A 20,899-nucleotide genomic window follows, 5' to 3' on the forward strand; every position below is an offset into this window, starting at 1 on the left:
GCAAAGCATGGATTCCATAATAGTTATTTTATTCTGTTGCAAAATACTGAACTTCCAAAATGGTTACAATCAAACTTACCTATCACTTTTATCATTATGAATCCTTGGCTTTTTTTATTGAGATATAATTGACATTATTCATTGACTTTTGATATTGCTTGATTCTTATTTAGCTCCTAAGATTTGTTAGTTTACCTCTTTAAATTCCTTTCTACGTATCTTTTTTTGAAAAATGGGTGGAGGGAGTTGGATGCTGAGAGAGGAGTGAAATTTATGCTTTTTACATATTCTTTTGTACTGAGGCTTAATTTTATTTTTTAATTGACTTTTTAGAGTAGTTTTAGGTTCATAGCAAAATTGAGTAGAAAATACAGAGATTTCCTATACACACTTTCACACGTGCATGGCTTCCAGTACACCCCACAGAGTGGTGCATTTGTCACAGTTGATGAGCCCACATTGATATCACCCAAAGTCCATGGTTTACACTAGGGTTCAGTTTGGGTATTGTACACTGTATGGGTTTGGACAAAAGTATACTGACATATTAAGACTTTTTAATCAGCTTTTATTCCTTTTATATTTCTTTTTAAATGAGAAAGAGAGTGGGGGAGGGGAAAGTATATTACTCTTTATACCTCATACTTTATAATAGCATTGTAAAACTGATAAAGTGGACATGAAGTGCTGTAAGATCTAAAGTTAATATAAATTTGCAGTCTGTCATAGTACCTACTGTTCTATTGTTAGTGGGGAGAAAAACTAAAGGGAACGATTATTTCTATTCTTCAGGGTTCTGTTATTAGATCTCTTGTCACTTTGTACCCTGTCTGTCTCCTGTTACTCAGCATCTAAATGTGATGATTCTCAAATCTCTGTCTCTAACCAGAGTTTTTCTTGATACCTAGTTCTGTTTTGTAATCTAATTGCCTGCAAGATGGGAATGATCTGCAAATCATCTGTGTACGCGTACTCAGTCGTGTCCGACTGTTTGAGACCCCATGGATTGTAGCCCGCCAGACTCCTCTGTCCACAGGATTCTCCAGGCAAGAATACTGGAGTGGGTTGCTATTTCCTCCTCCAGGGAATCTTCCCGACCCAGGGATCAAACCTGTATCTGCTACATTGGCAGGTGGATTCTTTACCACTGTGGCACCTGAGAAACCCTGCATATCCCATAAATACAGCATATCTAAACTTCAATTCAAATTTTGTCATCTATCTAATGTGCTGAAGCTGGAACCTAGTGTTAGTCTTGACACTTTATTTATATACCCCTCATCTAAGCAATGCTAGGTTCTGTTGACTCTACCTCCTTACTGTTTCTTTGATTCCATTTATTTCTGTCAGTTTCTACAACCACTGGAAACAATGTGAAAAGTTAGGACCTAGGGGCAGATTATCTAGGTTAGAATCCCAGATTCACCATTTATAGTTTCAGTTTCTTTGAAAAAACAGAGTTGTGCAACCCAGAAACTGCACTATTGAACATTTATTCCAGGGAGATTGAAACTTCAACTCATATAAAAAGCTGTACCTGAACGTTGATAGCAATTTTATTCCTAATTTCCAAAAATTGGAAACAACCCAAATGTTTTTCAACAGGTGAATGGTTACACAAGTGGTGGCACGTTCATAATACACAGCAGTGAAAAGAGTGGGCTGCTGATGCGTGCGACAGCCAGGATGAGTCTTCTGTGAAAAAGGCCTCTCTCGGAGGGGCACATTCTGTGTGATTCGCTGTACGTAGTGTTCTGGGATTCCAGTTACAGAGGCCAAGAGCAGAGTGCTGTTCGCAGGGGCTAGCCATCAGGGAAACGGGCGTGAGTGACTCTGAGGGATCCTCTTGGTGACAGTAGTTCTGTGCCTTGATTGTGGTGGTAGTTACACATGTCTACATCTTTTATAAAGTTGTCTAGAACTACACATACACATGCACAGGCAAATGAATGCTTGTAAAACTGGTAATATCTGAGTAACCTGAGTGATGGTATCTGCCGACTATACCAATGTTGGCTTCCTGGTCTTGGTATTTTACTATAGCTATGCAAGTTGTTACCATTGGGAAGAGGATACATGGGACCTTCTGGCACATAGTTTGGGAATGTGAGTCTGTAATTGTTTTAAAAATAAAAAGTTCTTTAAAAGGGTTGTATTAAGGATTAAATGAGCAAATACATAACAGATTTCTAACTACAGTACTTGGTACATCATAAATGTGTTATACCACTACTATATATAAAATAATAGAGACTTACTATTTAGCACAGGGAACTATGTTCAGTATCTTGTAATAATGTATAATGGAAAAGAGTCTGAAAAAGAATATATATTCTGTATATACACATCTGCATATATGTAACTGAATCACTTTGCTGTATACAAGATAAAAGTTTTTAAAAGACAGTCACCAAGTGACATTCTATAAAATAAATACATAATGCATGTAATAGTAGCAATAGCAGTAGCAGTAATTAGTCTAGGCATCTAATTTCCTACTAGACCCTTTCTAATTTCTCACTAGGACCCTTCCAAAGTATTCTTATTGGTCACCTGCCTTTGTAGGTCTTTCCTCCCTCTAGTCCATGCTACATTGTAACCAGGGTTCTCTTTTAAAAAGTGCCTATTACATATTACTCACTTCATTACAAAATCCTTTAATGGCTCTCTACTGTGTTTTCATACATTAATTTCTTTTTTGTTTTTAATTGTAGTAGAATGAAGTGTTGGGGTCAGCATGGCTTATAAGATACTATAATAGGTGAACTAAAGATAAAAACAGAAAAATCTGAAGCGGTTGTTCTCACCTTCAAAAAGCTATTGTTTTAAGTATTATCTTAAAGTTTGTTGCTGCTGCCTAAACCAGTACCCCAAAATTTAATGACTCAGGACTAAAAGATGTTTTTATGTTTCCTGATTCTGTAGGAAGACTAGCCTACCAGAGGATGAGAAGCCACACTGAGAAGAACTGAAGCCCTTTAATGAACAGCCAGCACCATGTGCAGACGTGCGTGTATGAACATCTTGGACCTTCTGACTCAGTCAGCTGTGTGAGAGAGCCAGGTGAAACCAGCAAGGGACTGTGTAGCCAGCCTGCAGATGTTCGCACTCGCATGTTTGCCCATGGTGCTGGCTGTTCATTAAAGGGCTTCAGTGCTTCTCAGTGTGGCTTCTCATCCTCTGGTAGGCTCGTTTGGCATCCTTACAGGGCATTCTTAAGGTAGCCTTCTAAAAAGGTGAAGGTGGAATCTGTAAGGCTGCAAGGCCTCTTTGAGGATTGGGCTTTGGAACTTATATAACATCCCTTCCACCAAATTGTATTGGTCAAAGCAATTCACTAAGCTAGCCCAAATTCAAGGGAGTGGAGAAATAGAAAAGGACCTTTCTCTCCATCAATTTAGGCTGCTATAATAAAGTACCATAGACTGCGTGGTTTAAACAATAAACATTTATTTCTTACATTTCTTGAACTTAGGGAGTCCAAGATCAAGGTGCCAGCAAATTTAATGTCAGCTGGTGACCCATTTCCTATATCTGAGATGGCTGCATTCTCATTGTGTTTTAACATGTGAGAGAGCTCACTGGGGATCTTTCTTATAAGGGCACTAATCCTATTCATGAGATGCTACCCCATGAGCTAATCACACCCCACCAAAGGCCCCACCTCCTAATTACATTGGGGGTTAGTATTTCAGTATATGAATTTTGGGGAGGCACAAAAATTCAGTCTATAATAGTCCACAGAGAAATCAGGTTATTTTCTATTTTCTTAATGTATGGATGAAAAACCCAAAAAATTATACAGTCACTATAAAAATGTGAAATTTTTTGTTGATTTAACAAAAATAAAAACACAGTTACCAAAGACATAAAATGGCAAGCCAAGAACAGGTTCAAAATCTTTATGAAGTAGAATATTGATCATAATATGAGAGAATCAGCCTTATCAAACTGTTGTGCTACAATAGTATTTCTTGGAAATTTGAAGGAGTTAATATGTAGAAAATTCACTGGTTTTTATTTGAACAGGTTTAAATAGCTGATTTAACATTTTCTATTAAAATGTTTATTTTTCCTAACCTCTTATTTTCATATAATTTGGTTTTGGCCAGTCACAATAAGTCACATTACTTTTCTAGAATATAACTCCTAAATGTTGGCAAGAAATTATAGTACTGTATTATGCAATCTTTTCAGTATACTAAACTATTATAAACACCCCTCCATCTGAGCTATAATGGTGGTGTACTTTCACAGAGTAGATTCTTTAGTCAGTTTTGCTTTCTATGCTACCCCCCAACTTCCCACCCCCCCACCCCGTTTCAATGGAGATGAACACTTTATTAGCATTGAAGCATAACTGAGATGGCTTGTTGGTATCTTAGACCATAGATTTGTTGCTGAAGTCTCTTTCTTACCTTACCAGTTAGGAATTGTTTGGGCTACTAGAAAGATAAGAAATAACCATTGCTTAAATAAGATAGTAGTTAATTTCTTTGTCTTGTAAAAACAAATTCAAAAATAACAATATAAGGCTTATACAGCAGCACCATAGGCTTGTCAAGGACCAGACACATTCTGTTTTTCCTTTGCCATCTTTAGCATGTGGCTTCTATTTTCATGATCACAGAATGGTTGCTGTATATCCAGCTGTCATATCCATGATCTAGACAAAAGAAAGGAGGAAGAAAAGATAAAAGGGGCATACCTTTCATCTTTTAAGAAACCTTTCTAGGGATTTCCCTGGTAGGCCAGTAGTTAGGACTCAGTGCTTTCCCTGCCATGGACCTGAGTTAAATCCCTGATTGGAGAACTACGATTCTGCAAATCATGTCGCGTGGCCAAGGCAGGGAAAAGGAAGGAGAGAAATCTTTGTATAACTCTGATCTTGATGACCAAAACTTAGTCACTTGGCCATACTTAGCTGTAAATAAGATTCAGAAATGGCTTTAGCTGACAGTGTAGACTAGATTATTGCAGATGGAGTGTGGATCTATATCAGATGGGAACTAGTAATCTTTGCCATACTTGCCTCCCTGTCTCCTCTCCTGAAGGGCTTCCCAGGTTGCTCTGATGGTAAAGTATCTACCTGCAATGCAGGAGACCTGGGTTTGAACCCTGAGTTGGGAAGATCCCTTGGAGAAGGGAATGGTAGCCCATTCCCGTTTTCTTACTGGAGAATCCCATCGGCAAAGGAGCCTGGCGGGCTACAGTCCATGGGGTCACAAAGAGTCAGACATGACTGAGCGACTAACACTTTCACTTTTCACTTTCACTCCTCTCCTGAGTCTGCTGCTAACTGACCGCTTGTTGCTGTTCAGCCCTTCATTCAGTCGTCATGAACGAAGTGCTGACTGTGTGCTGAGCCCTGTCGGGAACTGCGAATACAGGTACATCTAAGACATACTCCAGGTCTGGAGAAGTTACAAATCTTCTAGCTTTCCTGCCCTGACCCCAACCCCAAGCAATCACAGATCTCTCCTTAGGGTGTTACTGATACCCTGTTCTAGTCTTTGACTTGCCTTTTCACTCTCTTAGTCTGCCTTTTAATGACAGGTGTGATGCAGTCGAATTTATTGTTGCTGTGGTAGTGGTTAGTGCCTTTTTGTTTGCTTAAAAAATATTTGCCTGCTGTGTGGATGGAATTGAAATTTGAGGGAGAATGGATACAGATATATGTATGGTTGGGTCCCTTTGCTGTTCACCTTCAACTATCACAACATTGTAAAAAAAGAAAAAAATGCCTGCTTCAAAGACACAAAGATATTTTGCTATGGTTTTTTTTTTGGTTTGTTTACTTTCATTTTTAGATCTACATTCTATTTGGAATTTATTTTTGTGAGTTGTGTAAGGTTAGAGATCATGATACAATATTTTCTATAGGGATATCCAGTTGACCCTGCATCTTTTATTTAAAAGACTCTTTTCCCAAATGCACTACAATTTGCCTTTGTGATAAATCAGACAATCCTACTTGTATGTGACTTTCTAGGCTTTACTTTTTCATTGGTAAGTTTTAGTTACTGTACTTGTACAGTTAATTACTGTGGCTTTATAATAGGTTTTAACATTTTGGAGTATAGTCCTCCAATTTTTGTTGTTTTTAAAGGTTGCCTTGGTTATTCTTGGCTCCTTGTATTTCCATAGGGATTTCAGAATCAGCTTGTCAGTCTGTCTTTTAAAGGAGAGCAGTGGGATTTTGATTAAGATTGCTTCAAAACTAGAAGTCAGTTAGGGGAGAATTGACATTTTTACTCTGAGCTGCCAGGCTGTGAATGTGATATGGCCTTCAGTTTATCTATCAAAAATGTTTTCTTGTTCTCAGTATAGTGGTCTTGCATATCTTCTGTTAGATTTTTTTCTCTCTCTTTTTTAGTGCTATTGGAAGTTGCGTTTTTATTTGTTTAGTTTCTTTTTTTAATCTTTTTAAGTTTTTTGGCCATGTTGTACGGTGTATGGGATCTTTGTTTCCCAACCAGGGTTCAAACCTGTGTCCCCTGCATTTAGACCATGGAGTCTTAACCACTGGACCAACAAAGAAGTCCCTGATTTTGGCTTTAATATCTTCTTTGACCCATAGATGTTTAGAATTATAATTTAAAATTTCCAGGTAGCTGAGGTTTCTTTAGGTTTTTATTTATCCAGTTCAGGTCAGTTGCTCAGTCGTGTCCGACTCTTTGCAACCCCATGGACTACAGCACGCCAGGCTTCCCTGTACATCACCAACTCCCAGAGCTTACTCAAAACTCATGTCCATTGAGCTGGTGATGCCATCCAACCATCTCATCCTCTGTTGTCCCCTTCTCCTCCCACCTTCAATCTTCCCCAGCATCAGGGTCTTTTCCAAGGAGTCAGGTGCATCAGGTGGCCAAAGTATTTGAGTTTAAGCTTCAGCATCAGTCCTTCCAATGAATATTTAGGACTGATTTCCTTTAGAATGGACTGGATTGATCTTGCAGTCCAAGGGACTCTCAAGAGCCTTCTCCAACACCACAGTTCAAAAGCATCAATTCTTCAGTGTTCAGCTTTCTTATAGTCCAACTCTCACATCCATACTTGACTACTGGAAAAACCATAATTTTACTAGATGGACCTTTGTTGGCAAAATAATGTCTCTGCTTTTTAATATGCTGTCTAGGTTGGTCATAGCTTTTCTTCCAAGGAGCAAGCATCTTTTAATTTCATGACTGCAGACACCATCTGCAGTGATTCTGGAGCCCAAAAAAATAAAGTCTCTCACTGTTTCCATTGTTTCCCCATCTATTTTCTATGAAGTGATGGAACTGGATGCCATGATCTTTGTTTTCTGATTGTTGAGTTTTAAGCCAACTTTTTTGCCCTCTTTGACTTTCATCAAGAGGTTCTTTAGTTCTTCTTTGATTTCTGCCATAAGGGTAGTGTCATCTGCATCATCATCGTCATTTAGTTGCTAAGTCGTGCCCAACTCTTGCGACCCCATGGACTGTGGCCTGCCAGGATCCTCTGTCCATGGAAGTCTCCAGGCAAAAATATTGGAGTGGGTTACCATTTCCTTCTCCAGGGGATCTTCCCGACCCAGGAATCAAACCCAGGTCTCCTGCATTGCAGGCAGATTCTTTACCAACTAAGCTACAGTATTTCTCACAGCAGTCTTGATTCCAGCTTGTGCTTCATCCAGCCCAGCATTTCGCATGATGTATTCTGCATATAAGTTAAATAAGCAGGGTGACAGTATACAGCCTTGACGTACTCCTTTCCCAATTTGGAACCAGTCTGTTGTTCCATATCCGGTCCTAACTGTTGCTTCTTGACCTGCAGTCAGATTTCTCAAGAGGCAGGTTAGGTGGTTTGATATTCCCATCTCTTTCAGAATTTTCCACAGTTTATTGTGATCCACACAGTCAAAGGCTTTGGCATAGTCAATAAAGCGGAAATAGATGTTTTTCTGGAACTCTCTTGCTTTTTCGATGATCCAGCGGATGTTGGCAATTTGACCTCTGGTTCAAATTGATCTCTGCCTTTTCTAAATCCAGCTTGAACATCTGGAAGTTCATGATTTGCGTACTGTTGAAGCCTGGCTTGGAGAATTTTGAGCGTTTCTTTACTAGTGTGTGAGATGAGTGCAATTGTGCAGTCGTTTGAACATTCTTTAGCATTGCCTTTCTCTGGGATTGGAATGAAAACTGACTTTTTCCGGCCTGTGGCCACTGCTGAGTTTTCCAGATTTGCTGGCATATTGAGTGCAGCACTGTCACAGCATCATCTTTTAGGATTTGAAATAGCTCAACTGGAATTCCATCACCTCCACTAGCTTTGTTTGTAGTGATGCTTCCTAAGGCCCACTTGACTTTCATTCCAGGATGTCTGGTTCTAGGTGAGTGATCACACCATCGTGGTTAACTGGGTCATGAAGATCTTTTTTATATAGTTCTTCTGTGTATCCTTACCACCTCTTCTTAATATCTTCTGCTTCTGTTAGGTCCCTACTATTTCTGTCCTTTATTGAGCCCATCTTTGCATGAAATGTTCCCTTGGTATCTCCAGCGGATCTTCCCAACCCAGGGATCTAACCCAGGTCTCCCGCATTGCAGGCAGATTCTTTACCAGCTGAGCCACGAGGGAAGCCCTTTTATTTATTATTGTTATTTTATTTGTTATTGTTAATTATGGGCTTCCCTTGTGGCTCAGTTGGTAAAGAATTCGCTTGCAATGAGGAGACCTGGGTTCAGTCCCTGGGTTGGGAAGATCCCCTGGAGAGAGGAATGGCTACCCATTCCAGTATTCTAGCGTGAAGAATTCTGGGACAGAGGAGCCTGACAGCCTACAGTCTGTGGGGTCACAAAGAGTCAGACATGACTGAGTGATTATTGTTATTATTTATTTATTTTTGTAGTTAAAGAACATACTCTGAATGACTCAATTTTCTTATTGTTTGCCTGTTGGGTTTTCTTGTTTGGTTTTGTTTTCCTCAATTGAGAGCCTAGTATCTGTTTCCTTAACTTTGAAAGTCTTTTAGTGACCTATCTCTACAGAGCTTCCCAGCATAGCTCTCAAGTCTGCCTGCCTGCACTGCTTCAAAATCTGGCAATTGTCTCGGTGGTTCCAAATTCCTAAAGTTCAAGAAGACAGTCTCCTTAACATCAAATGTCTCTTCCCAAAGTGTTAACCAATTTCTTGTATATCTTTCCAGAGACATTCTGTCAGTCCTTTTCAAGTTTTTTCCCGATGGCAAAACTTCTCATGAAATAAAAAATTTCATGTGATAGCCCAGTGTGTAAGAGATGAAAAGTCAGCTGCCAGTCTTGGAGTAGGAGGTTTCCCGATGCATCTTCAGTTTGAAAAACTTTGGAGAATTTAGTATATGTGCTGCCGAAGCGAGTACAACTTTGGAGAATTTAAAGTGATAACGTCATTTAACTCCAAGAGAATTTTATTGCAGTATTCCTTGTATTAAAAAAGTATTTTGTCAAAACCCACTGGGGAAAAAAAAAGTATTTTGTGATGAACTATTTCAAAACGTTAATTTACTCTTGATATTTTGGATTCTGAAGTTGTGATGAATTTTGAATCAAAGAAATAGAGTATAATGTGGTCAGCAACTGCATGATAGTAGTTATGACTTTATGAGAAAAGTATACTTTTTTAAAAGTATACTTTAAGCAGTTTGAAAATAATTTTTAATGTTTTTGAACTTCAAGTAGTAGCATTTTCTGTGTTCTTTCGCAAAATGATAAACTTTTCAGTCTGTGAAATTCATGCAAAATTGTAATGTGGCTATTTATATTTATTATTTAAATTCTATTTTATGCTGCACATTAAAATTTTATTGATTGTTACGTCTGTGTGTGTGTGTAAGAGCACTGTAATGTTTCAAAAATTGGATTTATAGGCTTTTTGACTAGGAATTAACTTATTTTTGTAGATTATTCAGGTTAACCTCCAGAAATTTTAAATAGCTTACTCAAAGTCTTTATAGATATTTAATGGTAAATTTGAAATAAAACTCAGACTTTTCTCCAAATCTGATGTTTTAAAAATAAGTTTGATAATGGTATTTGAGTATCTCCTGGTTATAATAGAAAACTTAAAAATAATCCTAATTATTTTTTAAATTAGGTAAACTGTATTATAAATGTATTTTCAAAATTATTCTTTCTCCTTTACTTTACATTCTTGATAATATTCTCTCTCGGTATTTCACAGTTTTTCCTTTTCACTTTTTGTAGAGTTGGAAAATATTTAAGTCTCAACAAATGAATTCCACACTTGAACTCTGCTGCATTCCTGTGCCACCTCCTCCATTAGAACACTGATCTTACAACAGAGGTAAAATTATAGAATTTAACTTTTTAAAGGATAAAGAATGAAGTTCCCATAGTTAGACAGGTTGGAATTTTTGGTAATTTTTGGTGGGTAGCTTCTATTTACTAAGCAGTTTTTACCTAGGAGACTTGAAATAATCACATCTTAATTATTGCCTTTTAATTTTACTTTTGAAAGTGTTTCCTTTTTAATTGTTGTCTTTAAAACTTTTTGTTTCCTAAACTTTGTAGCTCTTAAATTATTGAGTTTACTCAGCATAATTGTGTTGTCTAACTACATCTAGATCAGTGCTGTTTATAGAATTTCTTTGATAATGTCTGTGTTCTACATTTGTGCTTCTAATATGGGAGACACTAGCTACATGCAGCTACTAAGTGCTTGAAATGTGGCTAGTGCAAGTAAAGAATTGGTGGGTTTTTTTTTAATAGTACAGTTTTTTTCTAATTTTTTTGGCCATGCCATGTGGCTTATAGGATCTTAGTTCTGTGACCAAGGATCAAACTGAGACCCTCTTCTGTGAAAGCTCTGAGTCCTAACCACTGGACAGCCAGGAAATTCCCAGGAATTGATTTTTAAATTTTATTTTAAAACTGGTCAGTGCAGCTCTAATGTTTTACTTAGAGTTTGGTATTTACAATAATAGCATGTGTTAAGTGCTTTGTTTCATACTTATACCTTGAAATATGTAGATAGTTGATGACCTTGTTTGAAAATTTACAGTAACAAAACCATTTTTTACTGTCATATGTCACCCTAATAATTGTATAGCTTTTTTTATCCAATAATTTTGGTCCATTAGAAATCCTTGAGAGCCTTTAGAAGTCCTTGAGAGCAGTTGTCATCATTTAGCTCACTGCTGTCTGTTAACTTATTTAACCTTTAAAAAAAATTCTTTGACATAGGTAATCTCCATTTTATAAATGAGGGATTTGAGACCACAGATTAGTTAAGTAACTTTCTCAAGTTAATATAAGTTGTAGGTCATGGAGCTGGAATTCAAACTCAGGCAGTCTAGAGCAAAAGCCTGTACTCCTTATAACTAGTAGGCCCTATTGCCTGTTGTATCCTGTTAGTTGCTCACTTGTGCCCGACTCTTTGTGACCCTGTAAACTGTAGTCCACGAGGGGCCTCTGTCCATGGAGTTCTCCAGGCAAGAATACTGGAGTGGGTAGTCATTCCCTTCTCCCAATCTTCCTGACCCGGGGATATGAACCCGGGTCTCCTGCATTGTAGGTGGATTCTTTATCATCTGAGCTACCAGGGAAGCCTAGTTCTCTCTAAATTGTCCATTTCTAAAGAAGAATATATATCCTGATGATCAGATAAGATACAATATATATCTGTGTAGGTAGTGGAGAACTTAACTGTACTTGTACAAGTATTGTGAATTTGCTTTCTGACAAGTATTTATTGATCTAAGATCATATTTCAGGACTTTATTTTTTTTATTATGTTTTATTCAGATCTTACTAATAAAGGTTGCCATTTCCATGGTCACTGAAAAGATAATCATTTTCTGTGATAGCCTTTTTAATTTGTTTCATACTCTGGAAGTGAGGCAGTATGGGCCTGAGTCGATCTGCATGCTAGAACATCAGCTTGATTTTTGCTTTTAAATATAGCTTTTATATACCAAGTGATGGGATGAGTGTAATATGCAGCAGAAGAAATGATTTTCAGAATTCTGTATTGTCTATTTAAATAAAAAGAGGACTTGCAGTATGTTAATAACTATGTTCATAGCCACCTCTAAATGCTAAAAGATGCTGATTCTAGTTAAATACATATATTAAAATTTTTTCTTTGTAGCCTACTGGTTACAAAAGAAGGCACTAAAATATCTTTATAGGATTTTAGATTTAGAAAGTAACTTATCATTGTAGCGACCTGAAGCACAAAGGGTTTAAGTTATTTGTCCAAGATCGTGTGAGCTTTGCGGTTCATTGATTCAGCAAATAGACATTAAGTACCTGTGATATGTCTGGATACCATAAAATATTTGTTAGCTTTGAGTTCATAGTGAGCACTCAGTTGCGAGCAAAACAGAAAAGGACCCTTCTATTCTCATGGAATTTGTAATCTGTTAGGAAAGATAGACGATAAGTAATAAGGTTTAGTAAGCAAGGTATAAAATCCATGTCCATAGGAAGAAAATGAACTGTTTTTGTTGGAGAAGGGGAAAAGGGCTTCTGTCTAGATAAAGTGGTCAAGAAAGGCCTGCTGAGACTGACAGGATTGGAGTAATTATTGTAGGACAGCACTACAGGCTGGAACAGAATCCCTGGTGTGAAGGTGTGCATGAAGTGATAGAGACCCTGAGAAGTGAATATGGTCAGAACATAGACAGCTCTAATACCTACTAAAATCTATGGTTGAAAGATGTAATTGTTCCTTTCTCACAGCTCACACTTCCAGTTCAAAGATAAATAGGTCATAGGTATGTAATGCACACATAGGGAACGTAGTCAATAATATCGTAACAAATTTGTGTGGTGAAGGTTGGTAACTGGTCTTATTGCAGTGATCTTTTCATAATGTATAAAAATATCAAATTTTTATACATACCAAAAATAGCAAATATAATATTGTATGTTAATTATAACTCAATTTTAAAAAATAAACATAGCTAGAGTTAGTGACCTGAAGCTTAATCTGGCTCCAGAGTCTGTGCTCAGTATGTGTCCTGGGAATCCTTTAAGTGGATCTGTGGAGTTAAAACTGATTTTCATACTAATACTAAGATAGTATTTGACTTCTTCTTCACTGTCATTCTTTGGTGAATATACCTTGAAGATTTCTAGCAACAGATTGGATGCAGAGGCAAGTATAAGATTTGCAGAAATTGTAAAACAGCACTATTCTTGTCACTATAGTTGTTTTTGTTTTGGAAAAAGAAGGTTTCTTTTTAAAATGTTGTTAACATGAAATGAGCTTATATAAGAAACTTGAATTTAATGGGTTTATGTAATAAATTTGAATGTAATGAATTAATAAACTTGTAAAATGTAGGGGTGAAACAGTGTCTACTGAGACAAAAATTGAGGCTAAACCACTACATTCTATTTCCTGTCATTAAATCAGGTAAAGTCCAAAAAGCAGCTAATACAGTGTTTATACTTAAAAGGCTCACTGATAACTTTCTTTTTTCTCACTTTCAAGACACGTTTTTTCACATTTTTGAAATCAAGATGTATATTGCCCAAATATGCTTTTCAGCAGCCAGGCAAGTAAATTTTGAAATAGCAGTAATCATTCATATTTGGTGTTTTGGGAATTTAGCTTTGTGTATTCATTTAGTCAGTTATCATTTCAGTTGATTTTAGTAAAACCACATAGGGTTGAATTGTTAACTGAATTTTTGCCCCTAATTGTTACTTAAAATGTCTACAAAATATCACAGTATAATACAGTTTTGCAGTAATAATTTTCTCAGCAGAAGATTGCCTGACACATGGCAGTTAATTCAAAGATGGCAAAATTGCCAGATCTCTGTCTCTAATATCATACCTGAGCAAGGTTAGTATGAATGACTCACGTATCTGGGAGAATATCTGCCTGTCAGAAGTTTCTGGATGATTTTGAAAGAGGCTCTTAGTTTCCATCTGTATTTAATTTGGAAAAAATTATTAAGCTTAATTAAACAGAAAATGCAGAAGATATTTCAGGTTTTGTTGTGACCAAAAATAAGTGTCATTGCGAAGGTGCTAAATAAATTGAGTTCATGAGCACAAATAATTAAATCAGATGGTTGAGTACCTGCTATGTGCCTGGCACTTGGGACACAGTGCCTATCCTTGTGAAGTACAAATTCTAGTGGGAAAGCAAACAATAAGTAAATAATTAGAACATTGTACATCAGCTATGCCTCATTTAAAAAAAAGATTATTTACAGATTTTGCTAAAATGATACGAAGGAAAGGACAGAGTGTTAAGGGTTGGAGGGAAGAGCATGTGGAGGCAGCCAATATAAACAGAGTAGACACAGGGGACTTCTGTGAAGAGGTTAACATTGAACAGCCATATACAGAGAACTAGGAGAGAGTGGCAAGTGTAAAGAGACTAAAGGTGGCCAGAAATGTAAGGGATAATTTTTAAAAGTCTTATGGGATTATATGGATAAGCTTGTGCTCTTATCCTTTAATTAAGCATTTTGTTTCATTTTCATAAAGGATTATTTCTTAATTTGTTAATAAACTACTGTCTTAAAATTAGTATCATAAAATCAGGGAAGTATGGTGTTTTGGTTATAATTATTATCACCACTATATTCTCCTGTCTAAAGTTAATTAACTTGCAGTCACATAGAAAAACAGTATTGATAGAAACTAAAGTGATTTGACATGGCAAATTTGTTTTTATGGGAGATATCATATAGAAATTTAAAATGAGAAATTTAAAAAATAAATAAAATGAGAAATTTAACTTGGATGTAATACTTTTTTTTTTAAACTGAAGGTAGTTATCAGGTTTACTTGGGGGAACTTTTTCAAAATGTATATTCTGGGCTCTGTATCAGGGATTCCAGTGAAGTATATATCAGATTAAAAAGTTTTGTGCTTCTTTCAAAAAATAATGTTTGATTTTCTTTTTAATTTTAAGAGCTGTTGATGTTCTTTGTAAAGATTTTGAAAATTTTTGATTAATTGTACTTGCTTTTTGTTGTCCTTTTCTATAAAGAAGTCAGTTGTAGTCAAAGTATAGATATTTCCTAAAACATAGAAATAAATCTTAATTTAAGTCATCTTCAGTATTTTAAATATTTATCTAAAAACTTGTTCATTTTGATTTTTTTTTAAGTATTTATTTTTGTATGTGTAACAATAGCTAGTTTGAAGTGATGAAAAAGAATCACAGTTGCAACAAGAAACTATAAACTGTTGACCCTTGAACAACACTGGTTTGAACTGAGCAAATCCACTTATACTCAGATTTTTTCAGTAAATACATGCAGTGCTACACAGTACATGGTTGGTTGAATCTGCTGATAGGGAGGGCTGGCTGTGGGAATTGTGTATCCTTGGCTTTTGGTATCTACAGTGGATCTGGAACCAACCAACAGAGAAGATTTTATGTAGGAATCAACTTAATTTGAATGTGTTGATCTGTGTGAAGAAAGCACAGAATTTATACAGGCATAAAAAAGATTTTTAATAAAGAGCAATGCTGTGCTTCTGTATTGGATGACTCAATGATGTGAGGATGTCATTTGAAATTAATTTGTAAATTTAATTCCTATGAGGATGGAGTATAGAAAAGAAAGTTATCAGTAGAAGTCTAATATTTAACTAGAAGAATAAAGCAGGCAATAATAATGAAATACATTTTTAGGAAAAATTAATATGGGACTTGTACTATTATAAAGTGTTAGTCATTCAGTCGTGTCCAACTCTTTGTGACCCCATAGACTGTATATTTACAAAGTGCATTATAAAGCCACAGTAATTAAAATATTATAGTCCTGGTACAAAATTGGGAATAATAGCTCATAAATAGTTCCAAATATATGTGGGACTTTTTATTGTTGTCCAGTCACTGAGTCGTGTCTGACTCTTCGTGACCCCAGAGACTGCAGCACGCCAGGCCTCCCTGTCCGTCACCAACTCCCAGAGCTTGCTCAAACTCATGTCCATTGAGTCAGTGATGCCATCCAACCATCTTATCCTCTGTTGCCCCCTTCTCCTCCTGCCCTCAATCTTTCCCAGCATCAGGTTCTTTTCAAATGAGTCAGCTCTTCACATCAGGTGCCCAAAGTATTGGAGTTTCTGCTTCAACAATAATCCTACCAATGAATACCCAGGCCTGATCTCCTTTAGCATGGACTGGTTGGATCTCCTTGCAGTTCAAGGGACTCTCAAGAGTCTTCTCCAACAACACAGTTCAAAAGCATCAATTTTTCAGCGCTCAGCTTTCTTTATGGTCCAACTCTCACATCCATACACGACCACTGGAAAAACCTTAGCCTTGACTAGACGGACCTTTGTTGACAAAGTAATGTCTCTGCTTTTTAATATGCTGTCTAGGTTGGTCATAACTTTCCTTCCAAGGAGTAAGCATCTTTTAATTTCATGGCTGCAGTCACCATCTGCAGTGATTTTGGAGCCCAGAAAATAAAGTCACTGAATAATGTATGTATTTTTCCTCCCAGCTTTTCACATTTACATAATTTTTAATGGAATTATAACTTATATACTATTATACAACTTGCTTTTTCTACCTGGACATTTTTCCATTTTAGAAAACATAAATCTACCTTCTTCAATGGCCTTATTTTGTATAGTGTGTATGTACGTATATGTTTATCATCATTTTGCTATACATACATGACCCTTAATTTCTAACTTTTTTACCTTTGTAAAAATCTGTCACATTGTTTATTCTATTATGTATAACTTATTCCAGTTGTATATTTGGTAAAAGCAGGGCTTCCCTTGTAGCTCAGTCAATAAAGAATCTACCTGCAATGCAGGAGACCTGGGTTCGATTCCTGGGTCGGGAAGATCCCCTGGAGAAGGAAATGGCAACCCACTCCAGTGTTCTTGCCTGGAAAATCCTATGAACGCAGGAGACTGGAAGGTTACAGTCTGTGGGGTCGCAAGAGCCAGACACAACTGAGCGACTAAGCATACACACTAGGCATGGACTTTTTCTTGGGTATTGTGCAATTTGATTTTACTTAGTAAACTAGATTTTGATACTTTGGAATATAGTTGTTGGGGAAAATATAAAAGCATTAGGAAATTAGGTTTCAAACATATCATTAAAGATAGAACTTATTTCTTTATAAACAATTTTGTTTTAATTGAACACTAGTCTGAAACTGGGGCTTGCCCTGTGGCTCAGCAGTAAAGAATCCGCCTGCGATTCAGGAGCCGCAGGAGACACAGGTCCCCGGAGCAGGGCATGGCAACCCACTCTAGTATTCTTGCCTGGAGAATTCCATGGACAGAGGAGTCTGGCAGGCTTCAGTCCATAGATTGCAAAGAGTCAGACACTACTGAAGCTACTTTCAGGAAGGCAGTCTAAAAGTAAGCCTCCTTATCTAAAATATGCACTAGATGAGTTTCTCCTTCAATGAAAGGCACACATGATTTACTGTCCTCAAATTCAGTGCTTTTTTTTTTTTTCCTTTTATTTCTTCCAGAAAAGAGGAATAGAAGGTAGAAGAAGATGCTGGGAACTGAACGTGGTGTTGTGGAAGAATGGTTATCAGAATTCAAGGTAAGTTGAGTTGAGAATGAGAATGTGTCATATGATTCTGTATGTCATAATTCAGTGTATATGTGTTCATGGAGAAACTGACACAAAAGTTATAAAATGGGAATGGCAAAATATGAAATAACTTGTTTCTATAATTGCACCTCTTTAAAAAGACACTAATGTGAATAATTGCAAAAGACCCTGATGCAGGGAAAGATTGAGGGCAAGAGGAGAAGGGAGCAACAGAGATGGTTTGATGACTTTAACGACTCAGTGGACATGAGTTTGAACAAGTCTGGGAGATAGTGAAGGACAGGGAAGCCTGCTCTGCTGCAGTACATGGGGTCACAAAGAGTCGGACATGACTTAGTGACTCAACAACAACAAATAATGTGAATTATGGCCAGAAGATATTATGTAAAAATGAATCTAGTTGTTAGGATTGATCAGGTAATATATAAATTTTAAGATATACTCAATAAAAGAAGGGAAGTCTCCAAGCTTTAATAAGGCATGGAAATCAAATTTGTGCTTTATGTTTTTATTTCCTGTGATTAAAAATCACTCATTAATTTGACTAAAAACTGTATAATTTATTGACACTATAGAAATAAGTGTTTTGTGAAAATAAAATACAGGAATCAAAATATATCCCACTCTGGTTTTTTTTAACTAAAGTGATTCATTTCAGCAAAGCTTGTGTAATATGTGATTTCTAATCATTTCTCATGGTTGACTAGTTAGAAGAATTGTATAACATCCTAATTTATTTGTTTTATTAGCTCATGGTTATTTCATGTATTAATTATTTCTTACTTTTATTAATTGACTCTGTTATAAATCTTTTTGAGAGGGACTCATATAAATTTAAGTTTTTGACTTCTCAAATATTAAGTTCACTTTAAGTTTCCTTTGATGTTTCTTTTAGGCATTACCTGACACTCAGATCACCAATTATGCAGCAACTTTACACCGGAAAAAAACACTGGTACCAGCCCTCTATAAAGTTATTCAAGACTCAAATAATGAGGTAGGGCAGTTTATAAGAAAAATGATTTCATTGTACTACATAAGAAATATGTGTACTAAAACACATATATGTAAGTTTTGTAGTTTTCCTTTTTTTTGTTTAATCCTTCCAATGGGACTGGAAAACTTTCTTTCTGCTTTTTTTCATTCTGATAGTTGCTTTGGCTTTCCCCATGACCTCCCTCTCCATATTTTTTAATGTTTTGATTAAATTTGTTCCAGTTGAGGACAGCATGTTTTAATTCTTGGCTTGAGTGACCTCCATCTTAGGAGAGTATTTATTTAACTTGAAACTTTCCTTGTTTCCTGTTTTGGAATGTTTTCTTCCTGGAATCTAAATTTTAGCCATACATGGTTTGAGATTTATTTAAGTATTGTTTGCAGTCCTTCTACTGACAGCATGGAACTCTGTGTAATCACTGTAATCAGAGAATTCAGTCAAACTGGTAACGTGAAATGTTGCTGCTAGTAAATTTAGCTTGGAAATGACCAGAGAAAGCCTAAATAGTCACAATCAATAAACTTAGAGAAAGAGTTTGCTGTTGTTTAGCCTTGTGCTAGAAGGGGGAAAATAGTGCAGCTATTGACTCTATATGTTAACTTATGCAAAATACACACATTATTTTTCCATTCACACAATAGTATGACATACAGTTTTATCACCACTGGATTCATGTATGCTTTAAAATGAAATGAAAGGAACACACAGGAAAGTAGCTTCTTATCTTCCCAGATACAGCCTCCAAGAGTGCCTCTGCTGTGTACTGGAGTGAGTTTGAAGAAGTTCAGGTAATCATCTCCTAACCAGCAGCTTAACTTAAAGTGCATCTTCATTTTTGTCCTATCACTAAAAGCTTGCTTATTGACCTCTTTCTTTCCTATCTCCTAAACTTGAATTGGCTCTCAGCTGGGCTTGCATCTGTTGCTATTTATAGCAGCAACCGCAGGACTCATTTGCTTCTTTTTCTCTTGCTATGTATTTTTGAATGTTTTGTAACTTTAGGTATGGTAATGGACACATATGCTTATCCTTCTTGGTCAGGAGTTTTCAGAATTCTGTGTGAATATTGAATGTATGTATTCCCTTGTTTTGTCTTAACATTAAGCTTTGCTTATTAAAATATATTTGTTTTATGCTTTCTTTTTATAAGTTTTTCATGGGCAGTGGTTATATATTTTTATATCTGTTTATATATATATATAGATATATGTATGTTAATTCCCTAGAATGTAGTATTTTATCACTAGTAAATATTGATTAGAAGAATAGTGAAATACATGAAGGGAATTCGCTAGCCAAGTTCTAACCACTGGACTGCCAGGAAATTCCTGTAGAAGTTTAATATTCCATATCATGACCAATCTGTACTATATAACTCGTTTAATCTCTAGACCAACATGTTTCTTTTTCTCCTTTCCCTCCTTCCAGATCCCTTAGTCACTGCAGCAGTTCTGCTTCTTCCACTTCCAGAAAACCATTGACCCTACTGCTTCTCTATGCTTTAATTGCTCACTTCCCTCTTCTCTTAGCCACGTTCTCTCGGTCCCTCATTGCAGTCGTTCCCTCGCACACCTTCTCAGTCCCTTCATTCACATTCTTCGGGCAGAATCTCAGCACTGGATGAAACCCACCCATCCATCTGCTTCATGCCTGTACCTGAGCAGCTCATTGTACCTGGAGAAAACAGTTTTGTTGACTTTCTCCGCTTAAATGCAGGACTGAAAATTAAAAATGAGCATATAATGGTTAATTGTACACTTTCCCACTGTTCATTTTATTCCTTCTTTTTCCCCACACTTACCATTCTTCCCCATTTTCAGTTTGCTTTCTGTGTCATTATAAAAGAAGGAAATAGTTGGAAGCTATTTTCCTACTCAAATCTGCAGCTCTGCCAGCATCTCTAGTCAAACTCTCGTGCTATTTCTGCTGTTCAGTGGATGAAGTGTCTCAGATTGTATCAAAAACTATCTCTTGCACTTAGGCCTGGATCTCATCTTCTCTAACCACCTCAAAGATTGCTCCTGCAGTTGCCTGCTATTTTTCTTTTATTGATTTTTTTTTCCTTTCTTGATGAAAGGAATATGATAAACAACAATATTCTGTTTTTTAAAAGCCTTCTTTGATTTGCCTCCCATTTTATCTACAACATTTTCCTGTCCCCCTTCCCAGTGAACTTTATAGTATTGCTATTCAGCCTCTGCCTACTTGTGCTCATTTCCTCTCCTCATATTTTTTCATTACCCACTCATATTTGGATTCATTCTCCATTATTCCACCCAGACTGCTCTCAATGCATTCATCATATGGCATACCTCTTAGTAATTATCATGTCAAAACTATTTGCTAAGTTTGAGAAAAGTGTAAGTTATT

The 20,899-nt window shown here is 36.5% G+C and overlaps 1 protein-coding gene across 6 annotated transcripts in view; it reads left to right on the forward strand.

Annotated features, from left to right (window-relative positions):
* Positions 1–20,899, forward strand: part of HYCC2 (hyccin PI4KA lipid kinase complex subunit 2) — a 55,310-nt gene that overhangs the window by 4,005 nt on the left and 30,406 nt on the right. For 5 of the 6 annotated variants that reach the window (XM_065930840.1, XM_065930844.1, XM_065930845.1 and 2 more), the window contains 3 exons: positions 10,206–10,305; positions 17,444–17,520; positions 18,428–18,529. In XM_065930840.1, the coding sequence (XP_065786912.1) occupies positions 17,470–17,520; positions 18,428–18,529 (153 nt within the window). In that variant the 5' untranslated portion in view covers positions 10,206–10,305; positions 17,444–17,469. Of the gene's footprint in view, positions 1–10,205; positions 10,306–17,443; positions 17,521–18,427; positions 18,530–19,261; positions 19,318–20,899 lie in introns of those variants that run through there. The other variant, XM_065930846.1, reaches the window with a different exon arrangement.

The sequence above is a fragment of the Muntiacus reevesi genome, chromosome 3 (assembly GCF_963930625.1).
Source record: "Muntiacus reevesi chromosome 3, mMunRee1.1, whole genome shotgun sequence".
Classification (NCBI taxonomy): domain Eukaryota; kingdom Metazoa; phylum Chordata; class Mammalia; order Artiodactyla; family Cervidae; genus Muntiacus; species Muntiacus reevesi.